Consider the following 25,889-nt stretch of genomic DNA (forward strand, 5'->3'; position numbering starts at 1 on the left):
TGGTAAATTTGGTTTCAAAATAGTTTAGACTTCTAGTTAATCTTGGTGATTAAATTGCTGCAAATTTTCAGCACCTAAAGTTTGTCTTATTTTTTCTTACAATAGGAAATAATCTTTCACTGTCACTGTTGCTGATTTCCAACTAAGAAAGACAGCTTATGTTCACCAAGAAAGCTCACAAACAATGCTTCATCATTGGTAGCATGCAGGACTTGAGTAGGTGGCTTAAAGTACTCCAAAACTGAAATCTGCTGTGGGTACTATAGCTGTTTCACATCGTTCTGCCACATACCTCAAATGGCTCGTTTTGTTGCTTACAATTTATCTTTCATACATGTACTTATAATAATATTACTACATGTACATACATGACAGGTAAATTAAAAGCAACAATACCAGCCCCTGTGCATATTCCCAACTGTAAAATTCTTGGCACACTACTGTGTGAAAAGCATAATGTACATCAATGTTTGATGGCTGAACGCTTGGCCAAATTTTGGTGTACTCCAATCTATACTTCACTTTTTGTGGAATACAAATCTTTTCCCTTAGAGGTCAAAACATTTTAACTGCACTGTAGTTTAATTACTAAATGGTATTAATCCAGAAGATGAAACGTTGAACGGTGAACGATTAGTGGTGTCATCGCATGCATGGAAAACTCAAGCAAATTACAATATATGCTAATCTTTCAATCTAAAAACATTCCAACACTCAAAAAAGCTGTCTTCATAGTTTCCCAACTTTTAAGTGCTTTTTGCTACCAATGTGCTTCCTCACATTGTCTCTGCCACCACGCCCAGTGCTAAAATTTGTGGCACACTGTGTACAAAAAGCATGATGTATATTGGTATTTGATGGCTGAATGCACGGCAAATGTTTGGTATATTCCAAAGTAAACGTCACTTTTTGTGCAATACATTTTAAAGATGCAATGCCAAATAGTAATTCAAACCAGTGTTGGCAGCACATGCATGGAGAAAAAGTCCGGTTTGGCCCCGGTTTCTTTCAAAAGCATTTGTAAAACTACTTATACATATAGATTAAAATACGCTAAAATGCATGCTACCGGGCCAATGGTACCAATTGGCTATAGTTCTACTAATATCACGACTAGCAGTGCCAAACTGTTTTGGCAACGGCTAATATCACGACTAGCACTTAATGGGAAAATATAAAATAATTGAGAATTGGGGAATTTGTGATTTTTTGGCATGTGACGTGAATTCATGAATCCTGTAGAAAGTCATGAAATTCATGCAAAAATCATGAGGGTTGGCAGCTATGTGAGTGCCACATCCATCATCTGGATTTGAATGGCTTCCTGGAAATAGTGTGATGGCAACAACCAAGAGGTTACATTTGGCAAATTCCAATAGTTGAAGGCCTCTGTCATTTGACTTTTAGAATGCATAATGGCCATGAGTTCCTGCCAAAACTACATGGGATTTGGGTCGTATCTCAGAAAACCTGCTCCCTTGAACCATGAGGTTGTTCATCTTAGGAACCCTGTCAAGCAATTCTTATAGCTGGTGATAGAATTCTTTAATGTTTTCATCGTAATGTTTTCACACTGGTGCATGTGCCTGTACTATGGTGATGTTGAATAGTGTGTGTGTGATTTGGATATTTAACGTAGCTTTAACAAATTTTCAGTCATATCACTACAATGTCTGCAGTGTGGCAGTTTATAGTGATGTTTAGCACTGGGGAATCATGCCACAGACATGTGGCATGATGTCCCACCCAGTTACATTATCCTGGCACCAGGCTGAATAGTCCTAACACTAACCTATTAATGCTGAGTGCCTAGCAAGGCAGCTGTTAGTACCATTTTTAAGTCTTTGGCATGACTCGGCTGGGGATTGAACCCACGACCTCATGCATCTGAGGTGGATGCTCTAACCACAAGGCCACCAGAACGGTCTGTTGAATAGTGAGACTGAGAGAAGGATGATTCCGTTCAAGATTGGTCTATAGCCAATTTTTGGATTATTTATGTTCTCATTCACAAGGAAATCAACCCCATTTAACAAAATACTGTTGACACATCAACACTTTATAAGCCACCACAGACACATCATTGTCTTCAGTTTTTGGATTTATTCTGGGCTTTTATTTAATTTTATTTAGGACTTTAAATTACTAGGACTTGTGTCTGTAATTCTTGGATTATTTTGGGATTTAATTGGCAATACTGTAAGTTCTTTTTTCTTCTTTTCATTTTGTATTTGAGGGAAAAAAATTATTTGTTGAATTTTACAAAGCTTGTTGTCTTTCACTCTTTTCTGTTACTTATTTTAATACCATAGACTCATATCATGACCGTCATTGGTTGTATGGGTGTAACACTAATAAGGATGTATACAATGATATAACGGAATGATTTTAATATGAACAGTCTAAAAAAAAAAAAAAAAAATTTTAACTAAAGTCCGTGAATCAAAATATGGGTCACAAGAGATGGATAATTTTCATACATATTTTAAGTGACCTTGTGGTTCATTTCATTCAATGGAACCAAAGAGACACAACAACAACAATTAAGTTCAGCAGAGTTTACATAGTTTCAATTCATGTTTTGATTCAAGTAGCATCTTGTAGTCTAAAGGAAGATAGTTTGATTTACTGATGATCACATCCTATCAAATCATCTCTAATTAGTTTCATGATCCTGGACTCCGAAGGAAAAATTTCATTATTAGAATGAAATAAAAAGACAATCTAACCATCTGGATTTTTTTGCCAGCATATAGTTGAATGCTGTACTGAATTCTTTTATTTTGCATACATACGAGGCCTTGAACGTCATGATATGGACATTGCACCAGCTGCGAAGCTTCCTTCTGAAGTAATACACTAGGAATATGCTGATCCCCAGCAGTGGTAGCACAACCAGGAAAAACACCAGTAGTCCAACAAGCAGGGAATTGGAGCCTAAAATGTACCAGAACAAAATAATGTAACAACTGTATCAATTATATCGGATTCAAATCCACAAAGAATAGTTTGTAAAATAGTTACGATGCTTAATGAAATAGTAGATGCCATATTTACTCTTTTACATCCATGCATATAGTGACGGAGTTACCCTCTTAGATAAGAACTATTATTAGCATTAGACTATTGATATTTTTCTATTAAAAAATATCGATTGAAATTCTATCACAAACGACCGTATCATTCATTTCTTTATGTTTTAGTCAACTTAAAATTTTACAAAATTAGACCAAGAATGAATCTTGCATGTTATTTTGTTAGTTCACTTATGTATGAATGAAAAACGACCAACAACATAAGGACTGTAAGAAAAGCTCCATTTTAATATTCCAAAATAATGTTGGAATCTAATTCATTCAGACACAGAAACTATGTATTTAAAAGAAAAAAATATATCATATTCAAATACATTTAAACCTTTAACTATTTTATATGCTGATTTTGTAAATAAATACTAAGAGCAAAAGGTAAAAGGCATTGTATAATCTTAGATCAGTCCCAAAATCCCAAACTTCCTTTCTTTCATTACAAAATTCATCCAGTGTCCACTTTCCTCAATTTTAAACAGGAACAAATCTATAGATTATTTGGGGACATAAATTCTCACCTTTTCACTTGAATATATAAATATTTTCATATCTTTGTTTAATCAGAAGATTAAACATCTTAATGTTATAACAGCAGGGAGAAACTTGAACTAGCACCTTATTCATAATTATTGATTACTTCTTATTATATATTACTGTTACAGTAGTAATTATTTCAACAAACAAACAAATAATTTTATGATATATTATTAAATATCAGAGTCCACCATTCCCCAACAAATACTGAAGATTTTCAAGAGTAATGCATATTTATTTGAAACTAAATAAAAATATTTCAACTTCATAGGGATGTTTGTTAGTAGTCACCACAAGTTTCTACCTATACAAATCAAAATCAAATCACTTCAAACAACACTTACAAAGTTAGTCACTGCAAATAAAACTTTAAAAATTAAAATAGGTTATCACAGAATTAGCCTAAAAATATAAAGAGTCCCTCAAGGAACAAATGATGCTCTACTGGCTGAAAATCATTTGCAGGAAGTCCATTTCTTTCCAGAATTTTAACTGATGAGTATTAAATTAAGATATTCCAGATTTGCATCTGAGTTAACATGTTCACAAGTGCAGTACAAAAATCTTTGTCATCGCCTTTGGGGGCCCCGAGAGGCTGAGTGGTCTAAAGTGCTCTCTGTTACGGATCACTGCCATCTCACCTCTGTCTGCGTGGGTTCGAGTCTTGTATTCGGCCAATGATGGTATGTGAGAAAGCTTGCCAGTAGCTTCTTGTGGGTTGGTGGTTCTTTCTGGGGTTTTCCCGGGTTCTTCCTCCACCAACTAATACTGGCCACCATGTATAGCCTATCTTGTGCTGAAAAATGGCGTTAAACCCCACAACAACAACAGTCATTGCCTTTGACCGTAACTTCATATTATGGACAGAAAGTCTTTAAGCTTGTCGAAGCCTAACAAGAAGACATATCAGCTTAAATTTGGTTCAATCCATAATAGCATTTTTTATAAACCTAAGTTACTGAACTTGACTGTGGTGGTCATGTTTGATGCTTGAAAGGCACCATTTTCGTTTAGGACCAACTAGATCTTGGGAAACTGTCTATGACTTTCCTCGAGTCAGGTTATAAGGAGCAGCAACAGCAAACAGCTGTTAATCGATGGTGGACTCTGAATGCCTGATGACGGACATGGGACCCTTATCCTGTTAGAACTTTTTCTTCCTTCCTTTTCAGAGAGGGTGAAAAATGATGACTTCTTGAATTTGAAACAAATAAACTAACTGCTCAAGATTGATGAATTGATATTGTGGATTACCCTTTACTAATTCAAAAAACTAATATCAAGTTGATATGGCAGATCATATAAAGTACAATGTTCCAAAAATTCAGAGTTAAATTGAAAAGGCAGCCACAACTTATTACATACTGCTGGATATCCAATTTTAAGTAATCTAATCTTATATAAAGGTGAAACAAAGCAATTAAATTGAATACAAAGTTTTCTAAGCATTTATGTGTGTCTAGTCATCCCTTATATAAAGGTGAAACAAAGCAATTAAACTGAATACAAAGTTTTCTAAGCATTTATATGTCTAGTCATCCCTTATATAAAGGTGAAACAAAGCAATTAAACTGAATACAAAGTTTTCTAAGCATTTATGTGTGTCTAGTTATCCCTTATATAAAGGTGAAACAAAGCAATTAAACTGAATACAAAGTTTTCTAAGCATTTATGTGTCTAGCCATCCCTTATATAAAGGTGAAACAAAGCAATTAAACTGAATACAAAGTTTTCTAAGCATTTATGTGTGTCTAGTCATCCCTTATATAAAAGTGAAACAAAGCAATTAAATTGAATACAAAGTTTTCTGATGTTGCCCTATGTATGATGAAATTTACTAATGCAGAATTTAGCGAATATCAGTTTAATTTCTGAAGGTAATGAATCTAATTTTGTGTTAAAGCATTAAAATTGAATGCATTTTGTCCATTCTAAAAGTTCTCACATTGTAATCAGTAGCCCCTCATTGTAATGCCACCCATAGGATCCATCAATTGTTCTGCATTATAGTGAAACTATCTTATAAAGAAACACATTAAACACAATTTTACTGCCACTTAATAAAACAGGATCCATCACAATATCCACTTTATAGAGGAACTTGGTAATATGAACAGCCTTATTTCAGAAACCTTGATAATATGAACAGCCTTATAGTGAAAAAAGTACTGGTACCATACTGAGTAGTTTCAGCATCATGGACAGTGTCTTGAAGAGAAACTTTAATACTAAAACTAATATTCATAGAACTCTTCTGCCTTTTCACGAGGTTTTATTTACCAAACTGGGATTCATGAATCTTCTTCCTAAACTGACATTTCACTCAATACTCCTGAGGCATAAATTTAACAATTACAGCAAATGCAGTATTATGTTAAAAAAATTCTGGTTATAAAAACAGAAAAGTGTATTAAAACAGAAGAGAGCTAAGCTGCTATGAAAAGCTTCTGTTTATAACAAAGAAAACTTGAGTAAAACTAAGCAAACATATTAATATAATTGGATTATGTAGCTGAATATTGTTCAGATAAGTCCACATGAAATTAAAAAATGAGTTTGTGGATTTTCAAAAGTAATCCTTTCATTGCAAGCAATATGCTTGCTACACACACACACACACACACACACACACACAGTGTGAACCCTATAAAAAGTGCCTGCTTCTCAAAAATGGGTGTGAAAAAGAAAGAAAAAAACAGTGACAAAAACTGATGGATCTAGAACATGACCACTGCTTGTCCAGCCAGAAACAATCTCACATGACTTTGAAAAATTAAGTAAACTTGACAAAAGTCAGAATAGAAGAACCACATCTTCTGCCTGACCTACATGGCCAAAGGTAAAATGTTTATTAACAGAACCACCACAGGTTCTGACTGACCTAAATGGTCACAGGTAAAATGTTTATCAGAAGAACCACCACAGCATCAGACTGACCTAAATGACCGCAGGTAAAATGTTTATCAGAAGAACCACCACAGCATCAGACTGACCTAAATGACCACAGGTAAAATGTCTATCAGAAGAACCACCACAGTTTTTGACAGAACTACATGGCCACAGGTAAAATGTCAATTAGAAGAACAAAAGTAGCTTCCTGCTAACCAAAATGGCCAGAAGTAAAATGTATATTATAAGAACCCTACAGCTTCTGACAGACATATATGGCCACAGCATCTGACTGACCTGCATGGCCATGGGTAAAATGCCTATTAGAAAAACCACTGCAGCTTCTGACTGACCTACATGGCCACAGGTAAAAAAAATCAGATTAGAAGATCCACCACTGCTTCTGACACACCTACATGTTCATGGTAATAGGTTTATTAGAAGAATCACCACTGCTTCTGACAGACCTGCATGGCCATTTTTTGCTCTTAAAACACACCACACCACTGAAATGGGCTGATGTAGGCAGGATTAAAACCTGAGACATGTTGGGTTGCGAGTTTGTCGAAATAACCACCGAGCCATCATGGCTCCCTAACTTCAATACCTTGTTTTTACTACATAATCCTCATCCAACTGTCATAGGTAGACTCCTATCTGCCATGTTGTATAGTGTGTTAGCAGATCAGGGTCTATACTGTTCTTTTTATGCATAGTTTCAAGTAATCAGCTCTGACAAAGATATGCTTCCACATTATATGTGTCAATGCTGGTTGCAACTGGGTACAAATTAAACACAGATATTAAAATTAAAATAAACACAAATATTAAAACTGAAATTTTATAATAAATTAAGTTAAATAAGCAATATGCAACCACAATACTTTCATGTCACTAACATTGTGTGCCTTTTGTACTTTTTTTACTATGACATCACCTTTTAAAGGAATTCCAACTGTGATTTATATAGGATTTTGGTTGCAAAGGTGAAAATGATAAAAACATGGATTTTGCAGTGTAAATGCATTCAATAATAATAATGTTTTCCACAGCTGAGGCAGCTAATATTCATTTCTATTGAATACAGTGTTCAGGCCAAGAATTGTGTTTCTTTGGGTTAAGATTGCTTATAGGTCTAGAATAAAAGGTAATTGTCACAGCTGAGGGGCCAACAGAATATAATACTGCATCATAATAGTATAATACTGTAAATACATGCTTATTAGTCAAATCCAACTGCAAAGTGAACAGACGCAGGTCAGTTACCGTCTAATGCACTGGCAGCAAATCTGGGTCTATACAGTTTCTTAGAAGCAATCCCCAGAGCAAAACAGACCCTAATCTGCTGGTGCATTATGCAAGAGCAGCCCAGGGTCTTTTGTTGCTTTCAGTTGTACTAAACTTAAAAGCAAGCATTAATGGCAATGTTATTCTATATTAATGTCTTATACAGTCAGCAGGATCACCTAGTAAACTAGCTCAGAAATGCCGTCAGATATGGGGGAGGAGGTACCTCACAACTACCTCCAGAGGTGGGGTGAGATAACATTACTGAATGACAGCTGAAAGATGCACAACAAGCATTTAACGACTTTGTTCGCCTTTCACGTGTCAAGATTCTGAGATGCCAAATAATTTTTGCATCACCACATTCTGCTCTTTTTGTCTGTCTGGGTGAGAACATTCGATCTATGCTCCTCCAAAGTATTGTGCTCAAAGTATGATCTTCCTGTCTCACCCACTTTCCAAAAGAAAACTAACAACTTATCTCAAGTTTTGACATGACTCACAGCTACTACTGACCTTTCATATTCTGTACATTCCTTCACTGCTATCAGTGGATCAATTTGCAAAACCCACTCTGGTGGCCTAGTGGTTAGAGTATTCGCCTCAGATTTGGGTTCAAAACCCTTGCAGAGTGATACCAAAGACATAAAAATGGTACTAACAGCTGACTGGCTTGGCCCTCAGCATTAAAAGGTTAGTGTTAGGACTAGTAAGCCTGGTGTCAGGATAATTAAGTCAGGGTGGGACATCATGTGTATGTATGCAGCATGATGCCCCAGTGCTAGACATCACCATAAACTGCCACACTACAGACATCATACCGATATGACTGAAAAACTGTTAAAGCTACGTGAAAAGTCCAAATCACATACACACACATACACTCAATTTGCAACAACCCTCTAAAGTCTCAGAGTCTATTCAATTGGAATCTCCTCAATAGTTACTGCAAAAACCATACTCGTTTTCAATTGTACAAGAGCTTGTAGGCAAACATTAAACAACATGTCCTCCATGAGCTTAATAAAATTGCATAAATCTCATTCTGTGAGAATCTCATGATCTGAAGGCTTGGCAGCATCTCTGCTGACATCCTTGCTAGCCAAGGTTCTGATATAATAACCCTGCCTACACCTTGGCATATCGTGCAGATATTTCTGTGCTTCAGGTCTGTGAATTCCATTGGATGCGGTGGCAAGCCACCGCATCCAATCAAAATTAAGTTGTTCAGATCTGAACACTGTTCCAACATGATCGAGACAAAGGGAACACGCAGCTTGAATGGACTGATACATAAGCAACTTTCCACTGCTGTCCATGTTTGTACAAATACGTTTCACTCAAGTACACCTGTAATGGCTTCCCTTTAGTATGTAGTCACACTTTCGACGTTAAACTTACAAAGTACACTTTTTAGGTCAATTGCTTCCACCATTTTTGACTGATGTACAATATACTACTGTTACATGCTACTGGTTAGTTGGCATTACATACTGTGGGAGGCAACTCATGACAAAGCACTAAAATATCTGTTCAATCTGCCAAGGTGCAGATAGGGTTATCATATCAGAATCTTGGACAGCAAGATGCTCTGCTTATTTAAATAATACAAAAGTTCTGTGTAATAGTAACCACAACCACCACCTAAAACAGCTGCAGTGGACCTCTGTTTCATTGCAAACAATATGCTTGCCACAAAGTCCAGTTCTAATTGGTTCTAATAAGGAACTTTGCAACTGGATAAGAGCAAAACCAACCAACCAAAGGGATCAAATATAGACACAACTGTACTAGCAACTCCTACATGTGGTCAAGCCATGAACTTGCAGCTATTTTGTGAAAGAAATTTGCAACATACAAATAGTGTAAAGAGCAAAAGACTTGCACCTAATTTTTTGGCTGCTCCAAGTTACATACATATGAATAACTGTTAAAAAAAGGTGAGAATGATCTTGCCAAAATGTACTTTGTGCTGAAGCAACCATAGATGGTAACCAATTTAAGTTATGGAAAACTTAAATAAAAAACACCACTGTGAGCTTTTTTTTAATAGCTGTGAGTAAACTGTGGTATTAGAAATGAAGTACATTTTGTACTGATTCATTCTGACCAATCAGAGTTAAGGGCATTGAGTTATCTCCCAAAAAAGTGTGAATGGCACAAAGGCATGACCTGGCCTGAACACTGAACTGTCTGGTCTATGCAAGAATTTTCTAACATGGTATGAAAAAAATGCACAGAATTTTGAAGACAATGAAACTGAATTTCTTGTACATCAACTGAACAACAGTTATTATTTGCCTTTGTTAAAAACACACATTTAGTCCAAACAGTGAGAACAAGTTTAGAATAAGCAACAGGGTAACTGACATGTCCATGTGACAAGCACAGGTTCCCCACACCTCGGTAAAATGATCTGTCCTTGCACAAACTCTTCTGTGGTGACACTTGTTTTTAGCGTAATTTTGTCACAATGGGTGAGTTCTTTTGATTCTTATCTTTCATTTTAACAACTGAGACATAACTATCAAACAATCAAATTTTAACTGTAACATTATTTCTTATTGAATGCAGCCCAGTTAATGATACCAAGGCCTTGGAGAAAGGTGTTGATGGGATGAAGGTTGAGAAAGCAAAGCATTAGCTGCAGGTTAGCAAGTTCTGTACTTGCCTGACATGTCTCCGCCTGCTTTGGCAGCAAAAATATGACAAAGTGTAGAAGAGCAAAACAGTGTAGTATATACAACATGACAGTATAGTGTGTGTGTGTATGTATGTATGTGTATATATATATATATATATATATATATATATATATATATATATATATATGACAGTACAGTATATACAGCACAACAGTATAGTGTATACATGACAGTTTAGTCTATACAGCATGACAGTATAGTATATACATCATGACAGTATGTTTTATCCAGCATGACAGTATAGTACATTCAGCATGACAGTATAGTATATACATCATGACAGTACAATATATATAGCATGACAGTATATTATATACAGCACAACAGTACAGTGTATACATCATGATAGTATAGTCTATACAGTATGACAGTATAGTATATACATCATGACAGTATAGTCTATACAGCATGACAGTATAGTGTATACATCATTACGGTATAGTATATACAGCATTACCATTCAGTATATACAGTATGAAAGTACAGTATATACAGCACAACAGTATAGTATTTAAAGCATGACCATACAGTATATACTGCATGACAGTATAGTACAAACAGCATGATAGTATAATATTTACAACATGACCAAATAGTGTATATGTCATGACAGTATAACATATAGCATGACTGTACAGTATATACATGATAGTGCTGTATATACACCATGACAGTATAGTATTAGTCTATACATCATGACAGCATAGTCTATGCAGCATGACAGTATAGTCTATACATCATGACAGTATACTATATGCAGCATGACTGTACAGTATATACAATGTAACAGTATAGTATTTATGGCATGACAGTATAGTATACACAGCATGACAGTATAGTATATACAGCATGACAGTGTAATACAGAATAAGCGCTGACTTCAATAAAATATTTTATACATTATGCATATGACTTCCAATGATTAAGACCATTTCACATAACATTCATTGCCAGTTTGCCTGTCATTTACTTAGCCACCCCAATTAAAGCATATAGTACAAATTTCTTTCAGTAAAGACTTGTCAATAACAATACAAAATATAAGACTGAAGTAGTTGTTGGAAAAAAAGTCTATCTAACATAACATCTTTCTGGAATTATTAAAGAATTAAACTAAATAATTACTTTGTGTAATTTTGAAAGAAAAGAATACATAATTATTTATTTAAATTTGTGTCTTAAATGTTTTAGAATAAAAATGTCCATGTGCAAAACTCACTGTGCAAACTGATTGGTCCACTGTCTATACTGCCTCCATTTCCTGGAGTATCACAGTTTGGCGGGGCATATCCTTCATTACAATGGCAATGCCCTTTGGAATTGCAAACCTGGAGATGACAAAAACCAAGATAAATCTTCAATTAATCCTTATTTCATCAGCATCCAAGCAGTGTGATTTAAGATTCTGGAAAATGGACACAAATCTCTTTTTGACTCAGTTTTCTACAAATTTTTGAACAAGAATAGAAAAAGAAAATTATTGGGGTTCTGATGAATGGACAAAATGATTGATGTGAAACTGGTTGCAGAGCAAGGTTTCAGCTGAGAAATAAGACCATCTTCTATTTGAGTAAGGAATTTTAAAATGTTTGGGTCTTAGTCACAATGTATAGTCTATGGAATTCAAAGCCATGCATAGTACTATTTGCTGTTGTTGTTGTAGGGTTTAATGCCATTTTTCAGCACATGACAGGCTATACATGGCGGCCAGTATTAATGGTGAAGGATGAACCCAGGAAAACCCTGGGAAATAACCACCAACCCACGAGAAGCTACTGGCAAGCTTTCTCACATACCCACATTGGCTGAATCCTAGACTCGAACCCACACAGACTGAGGTGAGATGGCAGTGATCCGTAACGGAGAGCGCTTTAGACCACTCGGCCACTCGGGGCCCTGTACTATTTGCAACTTTAAAAAAGGTTTTAATAAACTTTAAGGATTATAATGCTGATGTGACTTTAATTCTTTGAAATGAGACAGACAATGGAACAAAACTGATTCTGGCATCATATGAGAGTGAGAAAGAATGCTATCCAATTAATACATCTGTTAAATCCATTCCCATGTCATGCAAATAAAAAATGTACCTGTGTATCTTCCATGATGGCTATATTTTAATTCTGGAAAATTGTATTTGTATACTGCATACTGTGAAGTTGGAAAGGAAGACGAGGAAAAAAGGCATTTATTCTCAACCATACACTTATTGTTCATCATGACCACTAATAGAAAAGTTAATTATCCTAGTTAAAACAATTCAGCATCTACACCTACACATGCCATCTTCTGTCTGGAGAACGGTCTCTTAAAACATGTGTTCCATTATTACAAATTCTGTATTAAAAAAACTATTAGAATTACTAACACATTTATAAGCTAAACGAGGAACAGCACCAAAAATATCACATCCTGCATTATCTGCAATTTTTTCCAAGTTTGCAAATGTTCTTGAATCAGAAAAGAAATCAACAATATGATGATAATATTATAAAATGTAAACATAAACAAAAGCCACTTGCTGCATCTATTATCAGTGTCAGAAGAAGGATTAAACAAAGGGAAACAACTTTTATGGCTGCTTATGGATTCTTCAGATGTATATGTTTCTTATTTTCTTCTTTTAAAAAAAAAATGAAATAGGTATTAAAAAGTTCTTTTATATATTTCTTCATATATATGTTCCAAATTTTTGTTTGAAATGATGATTCAGCAAATTACCATACATGCAAACTCTGAGAGATGTATAATCATAATTTTTGCTAACACAAGTTGCAAAAAAGCATAATCTGAACATAAAAAACAAAATTGATGTATTTCTATTACTAACATTATGGCCATTACTTTGCTGAGGTTACAATATCGTAGCTAATATATTACATGCCATAATTACAGTACACTCTATAAAAAATATAAATTATTTTTACTACTAACCTGGATCTGCAGGGCAAAATACTTGGCATAAATGGGCAAAATCCATGTGGATTAGAACCAGAATACAAACATAAAAATATACTGAAAAATTATTTAAATTTAAAGCTCACTTTAGCTAGTCTACTTGTCCATAACTTTTGCCGAATGAATGTAAAGTCCACAGACTCTGTCCTCAATCTGATTGCTGTATAGCATCACTCTTATATTCTTCATTACAAATTTCTAAAGTAGTAATGAATTATCCTTTTTAGGATAAGTTCTGAAGTTTAAAAAGACCCAACTGCCCTAAGGATTTTCACCCACAAGTCAACCTGTCAAAATCCATTTCACTTAATATCTGGCTCCATTTTCTTTACAAGAAAAGACTGGTCCGCTACATAAATGCATTATCACTATAAAGAATCTGTGAGGTAAAGTTTCAAATTAAAGAAACCTATCTGTTTTCTTGGAAATGGGTCATGTAGCTGCTATAAATAAAAAACTAAGAAAGTACATGTAGCTCTATGATGGACAAATTAGCTCTTATGCTATTCTTATGCATCAGTCTTTCTTTTTAGAATATTCTCAACTTTTTATGATGACTGGAATTAAAGATAATATAAATTACTAACACAACTTTTATTGCTTTATTTTTATTTATGAACATACTGGAAAAGCATAATCCACATTCAGGCGAGCATAGGATGAAATTCGGTGAAAAAAATGTAATGATTATGCCAAAAGTGTAATGGTTGGCATGTATGGAATATTTCTTATGAACTTCTACTATAATGTATCTTAAATGACTTGCAAAATTTACTATGATGTATTTCATGTTTTTTAAACTGTACTATTATGTATCCTGTATGACTTGCAATTATACTATGATGTATCCTGTATGACTTGCAAACTGTTCTACGATGTATCCTGTATGACTTGCAAACTGTACTACAATGAATCCTGTATGACTTGCAAACTGTACTATGACATATCCTGTATGACTTGCAAACTGTACTAAGATGTATCTTGTATGACTTGCAAACTGTACTAAGATGTACCGAATTTGGCATGCATTTAAGTAATTAAACTATTAACATAATGCCAGATTTTTTATGCACTTGAACTATAACATAATGCCAAATTTGGTATGAACTTGAACTATAACATAATGCCAAATTTGGTATGAACTTGAACTATAACATAATGCCAAATTTGGTATGAATGTAAGAAAACTAGAACATAATGCCAAATTTGTTATGAACTTGAATTATAACATAATGCCAAATTTGGTATATATTTTATCTGTAACATAATGCCAAATTTGGTATGAATGTATGAAAACTATAACATATTGGAAAAGTGAAAATTCAAGAGACACTTAACAGCATTGTGAATTAAATCCCAAATGAGTCCAAAATTATGGAATGTTCCAAATGATTTCCAGTATAAATCTTGAATGTCCTGATACAAGACAATGATTCAATCCAGAATGATTTTTGTGCAAATTCACAAAAATCTAAAGTAATGTACTAGTCCAAAAGTCAATAAGCACCTTTAGTTAGTAACTGATATGCACACTTTAAATAAATAATTCCTCTCAAATTATATGACAGATTGGTCTAAAACAGGACTGAATTATTAGTTTATCAAATTCCTATTTATACACATTTACAATTGGCCTAAATCATAACAGAATGTGAAGACTTCCAGCAGAATAATTTAACTATAAACAAGACTAGCCTTGAACTTTTGCTAGGTAAACAATCTGTTTACTACTTACAATCATTGACTAAAGTTAAGTACAAAATAAATATACTTAACAACAAAAGTTTTCAAATTATAACATAATACCATATTTTCCTTAACCCTAACCTCACATGGAGAGAAGTTATAGAGAAAACAATGTATTTGAAAGTTTATAACGAGTTCAGTTTCACTCAGTTTTTGTGTTCTGATGGTCTCCCCAACTACATGGCATGGATCCCAAAGACAAAATGATATGAGATCTGATATAAAAATGATACCACATTCTTGCTATCTGTAATAATGTAGGCAAACAAAAAGGATGTTTGAATTACACTTACCCCTTCATTACAGCCATTCGGGCAACTTGGCAAATTTAAGTGACTCAGGTAAACACACTTCTTGTCCTTGCAAATCTGAAACATGTCATGCAAAAACCTTCAAGGATGTTTTGTAAATCCATCTAACTTCTTTTATACTACTCAGTAAGCTCATCACATTACATGTGGTATGAACCTAACAATAACATAATCCCATTACATGTGGTACGAACCTAACAATAACATAATCACATTACATATAGTATGAACCTACCAATAACATAATCCCATTACATATGGTATGAACCTACCAATAACATAATCCCATTACATATGGTATGAACCTACCAATAACATAATCTCATTACATGTGGTATGAACCTACCAATAACATAATCCCATTACATGTGGTATGAACCTACCAATAACATAATCCCATTACATATGGTATGAACCTACCAATAACATAATCCCATTACATATGGTATGAACCTACCAATAACATAATCCCATTACATGTGGTATGAACCTACCAATAACATAATCCCATTACATGTGGTATGAACCTACCAATAACATAATCCCATTACATGTGGTATGAACATAACAATAACATAATCCCATTACATGTGGTATGAACCTACCAATAACATAATCCCATTACATGTGGTATGAACCTACCAATAACATAATCCCATTACATATGGTATGAACCTACCAATAACATAATCCCATTACATGTGGTATGAACCTACCAATAACATAATCCCATTACATATGGTATGAACCTACCAATAACATAATCCCATTACATGTGGAACAAACCTACCAATAACATAATCCCATTACATATGGTATGAACCTACCAATAACATAATCCCATTACATGTGGTATGAACCTACCAATAACATAATCCCATTACATGTGGTATGAACCTACCAATAACATAATTCCATTACATGTGGAACAAACCTACCAATAACATAATCCCATTACATGTGGAACAAACCTACCAATAACATAATCCCATTACATATGGTATGAACCTACCAATAACATAATCCCATTACATATGGTATGAACCTACCAATAACATAATCCCATTACATATGGTATGAACCTACCAATAACATAATTCCATTACATATGGTATGAACCTACCAATAACATAATCCCATTACATATGGTATGAACCTACCAATAACATAATCCCATTACATGTGGTATGAACATAACAATAACATAATTCCATTACATATGTTATGAACCTACCAATAACATAATCCCATTACATATGGTATGAACCTACCAATAACATAATCCCATTACATGTGGTATGAACATAACAATAACATAATCACATTACATATGGTATGAACTTAACCGCTAAAGCATTCGATGGGAGACACATGACAGCATTTCAGCTTATTCAGCAAAATATTTAGGGTACAGTTTTTTTCTCATGAAAGGAACAGAGGGACAGCCTAATAAATTCATTTAAAAAAAACTTGGAGGTGAGCTTATTATCAAAGGTATCCTTGGTAAATATTCTGCCAATATTTTGTAAAAGATTTTGCTTGTGTGGTGGTGGGGGGGGAGGGGTTATCATTGCTTGTGATGAAAATGTTTCATTAATGCACATGTCATATCAATTTTACAGAACCCATTGACTGATGTAGGGGCTTTGGTAACCAAAACTTACAAAAAGGGAGATTTATAAAAGTGTTTAACAAATTTTGTATGAAAAAAGCACCCACATAAGACTGTAGGACAACTCAGAATTGGATTAAAATATAATTTCAAATGTTATGTGCTCAAGCATTAGATATAAGACAATGATTTATCTTTGCTCAGCTAATCCTCAAAAATTAAATGAAGTTATCTGTGAATACTTTCAGAATTAATGCTTATTTGTCTGCATGCTTGAATATATATGGAATTTGAAACCTTAATTTATTATGGAACAACTGTTACAAAATAGAACACAGTCTGTGCATCCTGTGAACAACAGGTATTCACATGCACTGTGAACATTTTTCTACAGACCCTACAACTGAATATTTTACCAAATCTGCATTTCATTTGTGCTCATTTTGCATTTGTGTTCATTTTGCATTTCACTTATGTTTATTTGCATTCAATTTATATTTACGTTTCAGTTTGCATCTCATTTATTTCAACATTCAAACTAATGATTTATCATCAATATTACAAATACATTCTGATTTTACATTGATCACATCATCATTTCCTTTCCTTTCTTTTTTTCATTTCAAATGGGTTTAGCAGAGTTAGGATTTCTATTTTTCATAGCATAAAATGGAAAGAACTAATGTTTTCTAATTATGACTTATTAAATGTGTGCTTTAGTAAAACAAAAGTCTTAAAATTCAAGACATAATTGAATTTATGATAAATAAATATATAATTGCAACTGCAACAAATGTATAAATATAGCTGCAGAATGACTGTCAGCAAATTTATTTCTATTCATTCAAATAAACATTGTACAGATGACAACTACCAGTTATGACATCATTACATTAATTGTGGCTATTACAAAAATTTTACAGCCTGTTATGTTGGGGAAATAGTAGAACAGTATAAAGAACCCGATTTCGGATTATCATGTAAAAGGGGTTTCAGTTCCAGTCTGAAATACATGTAAAAATCCTTTCACTTAGTTTTGTTAATCATTCATCATTTTGCATTTTTCTTTTTCATTTGCATTACCTGTTTCATTTACCATTTTATTCAGAGGTCTTAGGTGGCTGAGTGGTCTAAGAAGCTCACCTTCACAGATCACTGACATCTCACCTCTATCCTCATGGGTTTGAGTCTTGTACTCAGCCAACGTTGGTATGTGAGAAAGCTTGCCAGTAGCTTATTGTGGGTCTGTAGTATTTATAAAGAGTTCTTTTCCACCAGATATAATAGTTGCCATGTATAGCTTACCATGTGCTGAAAAATGTTGTTAAACCCACAAAACCACAATTGCATTCTCTCTCCATTCCATTTACATTTCACTGGTAAAACTATTTCAGGGTATGTGCAAGAATATTAATCAGTGGAAAACAGCTGACATCATAAGTTGGTTTATATTTGAACTGTAACTTACCTTTCTGTCTCCACACTTGGCCCCATCAGGGACCATTCCTGGATCAGGCATGTCCAATCCCACATCCAGCATGGCCCCACGACATATGTATGTAGTGGATCCAAGGGTGAGGAAAGTGGCAGGGGTTGCATGGGCAAAGTTATCCTTCCAGAACATCAACTTTTCATTCTGATGAACACAATGTAGTAAACCACATTCCACATCACTGGAAATGAACACAACCATAATAATTTATGTCAGAGTAAAGGTTCAAGATCAATAGTTTTGTTCTAAAATTTAAAAATTGAAAAGAAACTAACCCAATATTCAAACAGGGGTTGTAAAGAGTATTGTATCTTACAGGTGACCCAATCAATAATGCATCACCCATGTATCTATCAAAACATCCTTGTCTCCTTCCAAAAGAAGCTGAACAACTCAAATACTATCATACTTGGAGGTAATCGAAATGGTACTTCACACAAACATAATGCTCTGGAGGATAAACATTTGGTCAGAACAGGTCATAAAAAGCTTGGTGTTGAAAATAACACTTAATAATGTTTCAACCAAAAATGAAATACTTTTGCACTTTTAATTTGTACTGTTGCTCCTGCAGCGTTTTAGTGGGGATAAAGCAGCAAAATAAATCACTGGCTTTACATTTCTAGTAGTGACGACACGTGCTAAAATCATTGTGAAATCAATGAAGATATTACAAATGATAGACTTGTGGACAGGTCAAAATGGCCACTATTTACATTTAGCTTTTATTTTAGCAAGCTATCAAAATGTCTGATGACATTCAAATCATCACAATGAAAATTAAGCCAGTGGAATGTTAGACTTTGTTCTCACTATGCCGTAATAGGAATGCAAAAAAAAATAAAACAAGGATCTAAATGCAAAGCAAACAGTGGTAGAAATTTACAGCAATTTGATACATTGGATAAATTTATAAGTGAACAAAACAAAATTGAGGGTCAGAAATCTTTAAGATATTTAACTTTTGTGGATAAATGTCTTGCTAGATGTGAAAAGAATAGATTTTCACTGAGAGATCAAACACATCAGTTTCAATAGCCACAAACTATTGTTTATGTTGTTATTAATGATGCCATGGCATCAAGTTGATGTGATGTCAGTGAATTATTGTGATAGCATAAATCATGGGCTTTAGGGTATTTCAAAATTACCACTAACTACATTAAGGTGACTTTCTAGCATGATGGACAAGGCTGATGGCATCCTAACTGTCACCCATGAATAGCATTATCATGATGTAACTTTCTATCTTTTCAACTAGACAGGAAATCCGAGCATATCTGAAAACCACCTTTAGGCATAGAGAAATATAATATCAAAGATTCAATTAAATACAACTGATGTATAAGATATATGACTTGCCAAGAGAAACGATTAAAGACAAAATCTGAAACGGGAACAATATAATCATTTTTTTTGTCTGCACTGTTTAAGAGTGGACTTTATTTTTTTATCTTTTCATATTTGTATCATTTTGCAAGATATCGTCAGCACAGGATTGGAAAGCTGTATATTACCATTACCATGATTGTCATGACCACTGTTCTATGAACGTTGATATATGTGTAAATGTAATCTTGAGTTCATTCTGAAATTTTCAGTTTAAACTTTTCACACTCTATCTTAAGGTATTGAAATTTTCAGTGGATGTTTTGCTATTCTAAAGATCCTTCAGTATTCCCAATACATCATTTTTATTTCCTGTCATCTTTCATTCCAGAATGTGAGAAGAAAATCCTTCATAAAGCATCAGTGTTGGACAAGAAAATTCTGCCCATGGGATCAAATACTGTAATATACACTTAGTATAAGCCTTATGTATGCTGCAAACTTTTGACCCCTGTGTGAACTTTTTCAATCCAACATGTACTATATAGTATGTATCTTTCTGTGCTATGAAATGTTTAGCCTATTTGGCACAATTTGAAAAATGACAAATTTATATTCTGCCCAATAATTTTTCTATAAAACTGTAAAAATCAACATACACTCAGACCTACAGATTCCATCACTCCATGGCCAAGATTGGAAATTTTAACAGAAGTAAATATATGCCCTTCATTCTTGATGAATTCCTTTGTCCAGTTTTGATGCTGTTTTAGCACTGCTCCAGTGGCCGAAGTGGTTAGAGTGCCTTGAATGTGGGAGGTCGTGGGTTTGAACCCTGGCCAAGTCATACCAAAGACATAAAATGGTATAAAATGGTATAAGCAGCTGCTTTGTTTGGCGCTCAGCATTAAGAGGTTAATGCAGGACTGGTCTGCCTGGTGTCAGGATAATGTAACTGGGTGGGACATCATGCTACACGTCTGCGGCATGATGCCCCAGTGCTAGACATCACTATAAACTGCCACACTGCAGACATTGTAGCGATATGACTGAAAATTTGTTGAAGCTTTGTTAAAAATCCAAATCACACACACACTCATATATGGCCTAGACTGGCCAGTCAATAACATAGGCCACTAACTATTAAAATGTCTTCTGACTGGTTAGTTAGTGACATCATCTACACAACAGTACAGACTATCCAAGAAACCCTTTCTGAAAATGTAGGGATAAAGCAGTGCTACTTTTATACATATAAAAAAGTGTTTTTTTAAAAACAAAGCACAGAAAATGTAGGGCCTAATAGTCACGTTTTATAAATAAAAATAGTTCCAATTTATGCAAATCAGAAGAAGGAAAAATTTCATGACTTACTTTTGTACACTTGTACAATAACATACTCTTATTCAGATACTGGCTATATTTTTAATCAAGGTTGCCTAAACTGTCTTAAAGTTCATGTGCCCATTTTGGTCACAATGAGCACAGAAGAAACTATAAACTGTAATTAACTGCAACTAATAAGAGTAACTAGATTACATTATTGTAATTATAACTATGTAAAAAATTGAAAACTCAACTGCCACTAGAATTAGAAATTTAATTTTGTTTAAGTTTCCAAAAACTTCACCCAAAATTGACAAAATTCACATTCAACTTTGAACTGTCCCCTAAAAATGTAGTTGTAAAGCTGAGGTTACCAACTTCAATATTAGTGACAATTAAGTTTTGAAACCATTATGATATGAAAATGTCTGTGCATATGTTCCCACATACATACACTGGGGGCATTTTCATAATATCTTTAAAATGTTTATACTTAGTCATTTTTTTAAACTGTTGTATAAAGCAAACAAACTTAAATTGCTGCTTCTATTGGCAGTTTATTAAATATTTGTATATTTTTTATTATAGATATATCTATCAGTTTTAATTAATTGCAATGTATAATTTCTTTTCTGCTCATCTGAATTCATATGGCCCAAATACATCATAAATGATCAAATCAGCACATACACTCAGCTCCACATCACAGAGGTCATACCTGAATTAATGTCACTATGGCCAATCATCCAGTATGCAAATAAATTTACAACATTAAAACGAACATAAAAACAGTAGGAACTGAAGGGACATTTAGAAAAAATGTAGAAAAAAACAGGCAGTCTGACAAAAAGTAGAAACAGTGGGAAAAAGTAAGGTCATTGGAAAGACCAGAGGTAATGCCATTCTCATAAATGACGGTTTGGAAACCACCCTGAATGTCAGTGATTGGTCGGCAGCTTCACACCAGCATGACATATAATAGTGAGAAAGTACAAAATGTTTGTACTTTTTTCAAAGATTGTGGTTGATAGTTATCTGTGGTCTCAAGTGCACAAGAAGTGTAAGGCATTTGTCAGCAAACGCTGTTTTTATGTTAAGCGGACTTGTAGTAATGATTGGCACTTTTAGAAATTAGCATGTAGTTCAAAATGTGCTTGAATCCATCTTCATTTGTGAAGCTGAGTAATACAATTATGCTCTTTGCCCTATTTTAAGTTTAATTAAAATTACAATCTTTGGGAATGTAGTTAAGTTTTGTGACTCCATTAACAGAATGTAAGCATACAAGCTGAATGTAATAGTGTCAACTGCCAAATTTTGAACTGCTATGATTGTTTATACCATTTGATTCCAAATCCATAAAATTTTCAGGCCATAAAAACACAATACTACGAAGTATGTAATGTCCTGGGGAAACCACTTGTAAATAACTTACTCTCTGTCACAACCCTTATATGTGTTGGTTGTCCAGTTGTAGCCACAGTTGCCATGCTTACTGCCATTGCCATTCAGATGTTTAAAACAGACTGGATCTGACACCCGTCCTGTTGATCCCCACAGTAACTTACACTGGCTTGTGTGCGTCTTGCACTCACCATTATAGCAATAGGACTGGATCCAGAAAAATAGTGAAAATAGAATATACAATAAAACAATAATTATCATGACACTGATTATCCAAGTTTTTAACATGTATGGTCTACTAACATGAACTCAGAAATGTTTACTTATTATAATATACATTTAGAATGTAACTAACTTGCTGATCAGGATTCCAGGAGAGATTAAAATAAGAGAAATTGGAAACAAACACAACTGAATATAATTGCAAAAATGGTATAATTACAATGGCATTATAAATAACTATTATCTTTTCAAAGAAAAAGAACTGTAACTGTAAATAGGTGCAAGTAAGTGATAGAGGGGGAGATACAGAAAGTGAAAATGTATTCTTCCAACCAATTGCTGTCAAGTACCAATATGGCAATATGGTAGTTGTCATAAAGAAATCCCAAGCTAATCGATCACGATTTAAGATGTATCATAACTTAAAAACCAGTAAGATTAACTTGAATGGACTGATGCTCAAATGGACAAAATGAAAACCTAGGAATTCAATGCAAGACCATTTCTTCCTTTGAATTGCTGAGTGTTGAAACTCTAATATTCTTCAGCAATAACAAGATTTTCAAATTAGCAGCTGTAGATGTCAGAATGGCACCATTTTCATTCAGGGCCAACAAGAAATCATAAAAGTCTTCTGGTAGAAATGGATAATGATATGGCATACCATTCTGGAGAAGTAATAATAATATGATTTACAAAAAGGCTGCCATGATGGCATTACTGGATATTCAAATTGGCACCATTTCCATTTCTCCATGCTGATATGGCTTTCCAGGTTACTACTGTCAAGCTTTCTCACACTGACCAAGCCCAAGACTCAAACCCATACAAACACAGGAGAGATGGCAGTGATCAGAAAAGGCAAGTACTTGGCCATCTGGGGCCCCTTATGGGTAGTGTTAAGATTTTCAAAGTCAATGTGGCTGCCATATTGGATATCTGAGCAGCAACATTTTCATTTAGGATCAACTAGATATCATAAGAAGTCATTTAGTAAAAATCCCCCTTTGATACAACCATCCTTTCAGGAGTAGCGATAACAAGATTTTCAAGATGTCCACTGTGGTGAACACATTGGAAATGCAATCAGCACCCTTTTCATTTAGGACCAACTAGACATCATTAAGAAGTTTTCTGGTGAAAACCCAGTGTCAATGTTGTTGCTTTTTATTCAAGATGAGTAGCAATAACAATATTTTCAAGAAGGCCATCAAGTGGACAACTAGACATGAGAAGTTTTTCAGTTAAAACTGTTATCATCATCTATTCAGGTAGAGTAGTAATAACAAGATTGTGGTGGCCATAGTGGATAATAGACTGGCACCTTTTTCTTTTTATTAAGGACCATCATAAGAAGTCATCTGATGAAAATCTTATGTCCATACAGCATTCCATTCTGAAGCAGTAACAATAAGATTTTCAAGATGGCCACCATGGCAGTCAGAGTGGATGTCTCATTAGCACCATTGTCATTTAGGACCAACTACACATCATACGAAGCCTTTAAGTTGTTTTTTGTTGTTGTGGAGTTTAACACCATTTTTCAGCACACGATAGGCTATGCATGGTGGCCAGTATTAATGGTGGAGGAAGAACCCGGGAAAAGCCCGAGAAGAACTACCGACCCATGAGAAGCTACTGGCAAGCTTTCTCACATACCCACATTGGCCGAATCCTATACTCAAACCCACGCAGACAGAGGTGAGATAGCAGTGATCCATAAAGGAGAGCACTTTAGACCACTCGGCCACTCAGGGCCCTCAAGCCTTTAAGTGAAAAACCCCATACTGATATGACCATCCAATCTAAAAAGTAACAATATCAAAATTTTCAAGATAGCCAATGTGACAGCCACACTGGAAGACAGATTGGCACCATTTTCATATAGGACCAACCAGACATCCGATGAAGTCTTCTGGCAAAATCCCATATCAATATGACTTTTAGTTCATTCTGAAGTAGCAATAACAAGATTTTCAAGATGGCTGCCATATTAGATGTGAGATCACTATCGTTTTCATTTAGGACCAACTAGACATCATAAGAAGCCTATCATGAAAACTCCAACTTAATATGACCATCCATTCTGAAGGAGTAGTGATAAGATTTTCAAGATGGTCACTGTAGTGGACATATTAGATGACAAAGTATCACCATTTTCATTAAGAACCAAGAAGAACATGGGATGAAATGTGTGTATCAAGTTTCATGACAATTGTCCAAGTAGTTTAAGAGAGGTAATGATAACAAACTTGAGCTAACAGATGGACAGACAATGGAAAATTGACCATCCCATAAATTCTTCTGGACAATGACTATTAGAGCTTAAAACCATGTAATACACATGAAGAAAGTTCATATTTATAATCCAACTTGAGTAAGTTTTAAAACTGGTAGGTTTATCCTATACTTTTCACAAGTTTTCACACTTATGGGCAGTAAAGGTATACTAAACAAATGACAGATATTTCATGTTGAAATTTTTCTACCAGTGATAAAGAAAATTCTACAGACTGATGTAATTCAAATGCCTTTTTGTTTCCTGACATGATGTGTAAATATGGGTGCAAGACCAGCTTCTTACCTGTCCTCCAAGACATGGCACACTATCCTGAACAAACACGTCATTTCTTACCTGTCCTCCAAGACATGGCACACTATCCTGAACAAACACGTCATTTCTTACCTGTCCTCCAAGACATGGCACACTATCCTGAACAAACACGTCATTTCTTACCTGTCCTCCAAGACATGGCACACTATCCTGAACAAACACATCATCAGGACAAAACTCCTTATCTCCCCAGCAAAACTCGGACAGATCACATTCCCCTTTAGATGGTCTACACAATGTTGCTGATGCCTTATACTGAGAATGAAAGAAAGAAGTGTCCATATTAAACTTATCAAGGACCAGGCTGAATTTATGTTAAAGACCTGGCTAAATTCATGATAAGGACCAGGCTAAATTCATGTTTTGGACCA

The 25,889-nt window shown here is 34.5% G+C and overlaps 1 protein-coding gene across 1 annotated transcript in view; it reads right to left on the bottom strand.

The window, feature by feature from the left end:
- The window catches only part of LOC149773827 (disintegrin and metalloproteinase domain-containing protein 9-like), a 108,897-nt gene that overhangs the window by 17,213 nt on the left and 65,795 nt on the right, over positions 1 to 25,889 (bottom strand). Inside the window, exons 15-20 of the mRNA XM_089945981.1 lie at positions 25,642 to 25,773; positions 22,714 to 22,889; positions 18,600 to 18,804; positions 15,502 to 15,576; positions 11,724 to 11,832; positions 2,796 to 2,937 (exon numbers count right to left, since the gene is read on the bottom strand). Of these exons, the coding sequence (XP_089802107.1) occupies positions 2,796 to 2,937; positions 11,724 to 11,832; positions 15,502 to 15,576; positions 18,600 to 18,804; positions 22,714 to 22,889; positions 25,642 to 25,773 (839 nt within the window). The remainder of the gene's footprint in view (positions 1 to 2,795; positions 2,938 to 11,723; positions 11,833 to 15,501; positions 15,577 to 18,599; positions 18,805 to 22,713; positions 22,890 to 25,641; positions 25,774 to 25,889) is intronic.

The sequence above is a fragment of the Sinohyriopsis cumingii genome, unplaced genomic scaffold, assembly GCF_028554795.1.
Source record: "Sinohyriopsis cumingii isolate HCF-2022 unplaced genomic scaffold, ASM2855479v2 utg000552l, whole genome shotgun sequence".
Lineage (NCBI taxonomy): Eukaryota > Metazoa > Mollusca > Bivalvia > Unionida > Unionidae > Sinohyriopsis > Sinohyriopsis cumingii.